Source organism: Trichoplusia ni, chromosome 27 (assembly GCF_003590095.1).
Source record: "Trichoplusia ni isolate ovarian cell line Hi5 chromosome 27, tn1, whole genome shotgun sequence".
Taxonomy (NCBI): Eukaryota; Metazoa; Arthropoda; class Insecta; order Lepidoptera; family Noctuidae; genus Trichoplusia; species Trichoplusia ni.
Genome location: NC_039504.1, coordinates 2245589 through 2249311, shown reverse-complemented (window position 1 = coordinate 2249311; position 3723 = coordinate 2245589). Strand labels below are relative to the sequence as shown.

The 3723-nt window shown below is 38.1% G+C and overlaps 1 protein-coding gene across 1 annotated transcript; it reads right to left on the bottom strand.

Annotated features, from left to right (window-relative positions):
• Positions 1–255: 255 nt before the first annotated feature.
• On the bottom strand, positions 256–3506 carry LOC113505878. Its single transcript, XM_026888734.1, has 3 exons — positions 2941–3506; positions 2485–2715; positions 256–2256 (listed from the first exon to the last, which is right to left on the bottom strand). The coding sequence occupies exons 1-3, from the start codon at positions 3055–3057 to the stop codon at positions 271–273; spliced, it is 2334 nt and encodes a 777-aa protein (XP_026744535.1). The 5' UTR covers positions 3058–3506; the 3' UTR covers positions 256–270.
• Positions 3507–3723: the final 217 nt, after the last annotated feature.

Sequence of the window (3723 nt, the reverse complement as noted above, 5' to 3'; positions counted from 1 at the left end):
TCACGTGCGCCGAGTTGTAGCGCATGCAACCTATCATGATGAGGTATAGGTACCTACCTACTTACATAAAAAGCGGTGAATTCAGATTAATATTCGTGAAAACCTCGAGGAGAAAACTATGTTTGCTAGATAAGGCCTACTACATCAATAATGGCATTTTTAAACATTTTATTTACTGCTAGGGGATTTGATGCTATCTGAAAATACAGTAAACTCAGATTGCAACAATAGGTTTATTAAAATAAAAAACCGTAGTTTTGAGATAGGGTTTTATTCAACATCTTCGTTGGGGTTATCATAATATAATAATACATTATCTAATAATTGTGCAGGAGGTAATTGACTACCCTGATGCCGTGCCCAACCAAGGTACCATATTATGCTCATGGTGTGGGCACAGCACCCAACCGTTCTTTTGCCAACGATACAGGTGCAGTAATATTGGATTATAGCATCCCTTCCACTTAAAGAGCTGTCAACTAATATATAAACGTAATACATTCTATTACTAATATGTCTGGATTTTATTCTTCCTCTTAACATCCAGGTTGAGACTGATGTTGCCAGTTCTTGCTGTAGGTCACCGGTTACTTCTCTACATACTTCTATAACAAATGAGCCATTTTCTCTAACGTGTTCGCCATAGTAAGAGCGGGCCTGTTTAATTTGGTATGTGCCCAAGGAGACAAGAATAAGTTCGCTGTATGTTAATACGGGAAACTCGCTAACATTATGTCTTTCGACATCTATTGCTTGGAACTGAGCTCTACGTCGATTTATATTGTTGTTAATCACATAGTTACTTAATTGATTTTCCACATTTATATACTGATTGATTTTTTGAAGAATATCTTGAGCATCACTACGGTTTGCGATAGGAGGGTGGAAAGCATTTATTAAAGCGGCAGCCACTTCAAAGTGTACCATTACATTTTTTGAAGCTCTATTAAAAAAATCTTGTCGAAATATCTTAAAATCTCGCTTGAACCTACCATTGACTACTTCTACAATCCATCTACATATTGTCACTGTTCTCGATTTATTGGCTTCAAGGGTTGACAATTGAGATTCACCCTGTTGCAAAGAAGATGGTACATATGTCCTATAGCCACAATCATTGAGTAAGGGCAAGGCATCCCGGAAGCCCCTATCCAATATAAATGCATCTCCAGATTCAAAGTATTGCCTTAGAAGAGATTCGTTTCCAAATTCTTTTTTAATTATTTCAGCGTCAGAAGTCGTCGCTGGATAGGGACCCCAAACATCAATTATGTATCCGTCTGTGCAAACAATCAAAAATGGTTTAACAAGATTTTGATACTTGTGCAAACTGTAAGTCTTTTTTTGGTACTTATAATTTGAGCTTTTCTGCACATAAACATATGTACCATCTAATACAACAATGGGTTTTACTTCACTGTTATGCCAACCAAACAGTTCATTTGGTATGAGAAGATTCCTTTCGATAATTTGCTGCTTATTAATGTGATTAAGTCCCAAGTGATGGGGCACAAAATAGTCGTACAACAGACTTCTAGCTTTACCCAGTTGAGTAACTAAAGTAGTTTTAGGTATTTGCAGAAGTGTTGACAGTCGATCATCTGAGTCCCCAGTCCTTAGTTTAATTAAATAAGCAGCTAATATTAAAGATCCATTTTTAAGGTTCAGAAACTGAGGCACTTCATTCAGTATCTGTCTGAATTGATCTTTGTTAAAACCAACCCAGTGGTAGAAAATATGATCTTCCATACACTCAATATTTTCGAAGTCCAAAATATTACAGTCGGCCTCTTTCAATGAAAACATGTCTTTAATTTGGTGTGCACTAAATGTGTTTATGATGTTATCACTGATATCATTGAGAAAATCCCAAGATGTGCATGTTAGGTGGATATCACACAGGCGATTATTTGCAGGTACATAATAATTATACATTTTAAGTAACTGTTTTCGCATTGTGTTTGTTATTCGGTTTCTTTCACGTCTCCGACATCCTTCCACAAAACATCTATTTTCAGTTTCAACAGCTCTATAATAATCTGGTAAAACAATAAAAGTTCCAACGGTAGGCGCCCTTGGTGCAGAATAAGTTTCTTGCCTTATTGGGGGTTCTTCTACATGAGGAATGTCCTGAGTATTTGGCACATTGACCGCTGATGAAGTTGCAGCAGATGTTGAGGGGCCTGATTGAAAATGCCGGGATGCTCTATTCGCTCGCACCCAACAAGAGTGACAGACAACACTTGAAGCACCCACCTGAAAATAATTTATTTCCATTAAAGGATGTCTTTACACCGGAGATGTGAGGTTTGTTATTGCACACTTTGAAAGATTAATTTAAAGAAATCCTGCAAATGAGCTTATCCGTTATCACTTTTCTCTATTTCACTAAAATGTTTTAACATTCCAAATTATTTTTTTTACTGTCCTTGTTAACACAAAAAATTGTCAAAAATAAACCGTGAATAACACTTATATACTTACCGTGCGTGGTAAGATCCATTCTCTTATAACTTTGTGTATTCTGCGTTCTTGAATTGTACCAGTTCTAAGTTGATGGCAGCGAATTCTTCTCAGAAGAGAACGTCCACAGTGAATACACACACGCCGATGTCCTATAGGCACCTGTTCACTCTCTTCTGGTCTATTTCCATCAAGAGATACAGTATTGGCATGATTCCAGCAAACTTGACAGATAAAGTCATTTTCATTTACCTGAAGCAAACATTTATCGAACACTACTAGCATTAGCATTTAGCAATAAGCATCTGAGTTAGGTACTTTAAGGAAAAAATAAGCGGTCTCAATATATTTGTACTGCAAGGACACAGGACTACTAAGAGAAGGAATAGGGCGTTATTAGCGATGCAGATTCAGTACAGATAGGTGATATTACACGCTTACAAAAATAATTTCCTTACAGAAATATCGCATACTAACCGATTGAGGCGCGACCCATTCCTGTACAAGTGAAAGAATCACTTCATCTTCCAATCTTCGCCTTCCTATTGTGTTGCAGCGGTCCGTTGCAATTCCACAATTAATGCACAAGCTCATGATAACCAATGGTCAGAAGAGCGATACCCGGATCGGTTTTCCGGCAAAGGTCAGCAGGAAAGCAGGTTACAGTGTCCAATATGCAAGCGAGGGTCAGGAAGAAAGCAAACAGTTTCGGAGTCCAGATCGAAATAAACGTCGAGAAATTGAAAAGCACATTCACTAGCGCAAAGATACGAAAAGCGAATGACACTAATCAAAAACGGTAACAATTGTCAGAGGTTGACATAGACATTTGCCATTTATTAGAGTAATCCATGTGAAATACGCATTGAAATCGATTTTTTCAATCGGGAATTCAATTTTCAAATTATTTCCTTTAATGACATCTTAATTGGGAATAGCTCGTAGCTAAGCTATAACCGCTTAAGTGAATCGGACATAGATTAAGCTGCGCTTGACGCGGTTGGTCCGTAGATGGGTGACCATCTTTGTCATAACGAGTTCCTCCGTGTTTCCGCAGGCTCTTTGAATTGTGGGTCCCGGCTTTTATTTCTAAATCTTTGTCAGTCGTTACAGATAGTAACGTCAGAAGCTTGAAAGGCTGACAACCAGTCTAGCTAAGGGGTATCATGTTGCCCAGGTAACTGGTTTGAGGAGGTTAGACAGGCAGTCGCTCCTTGTAAAACACTGGTACTTAGCTGAATTCGGTTAGACTGGTAGCCG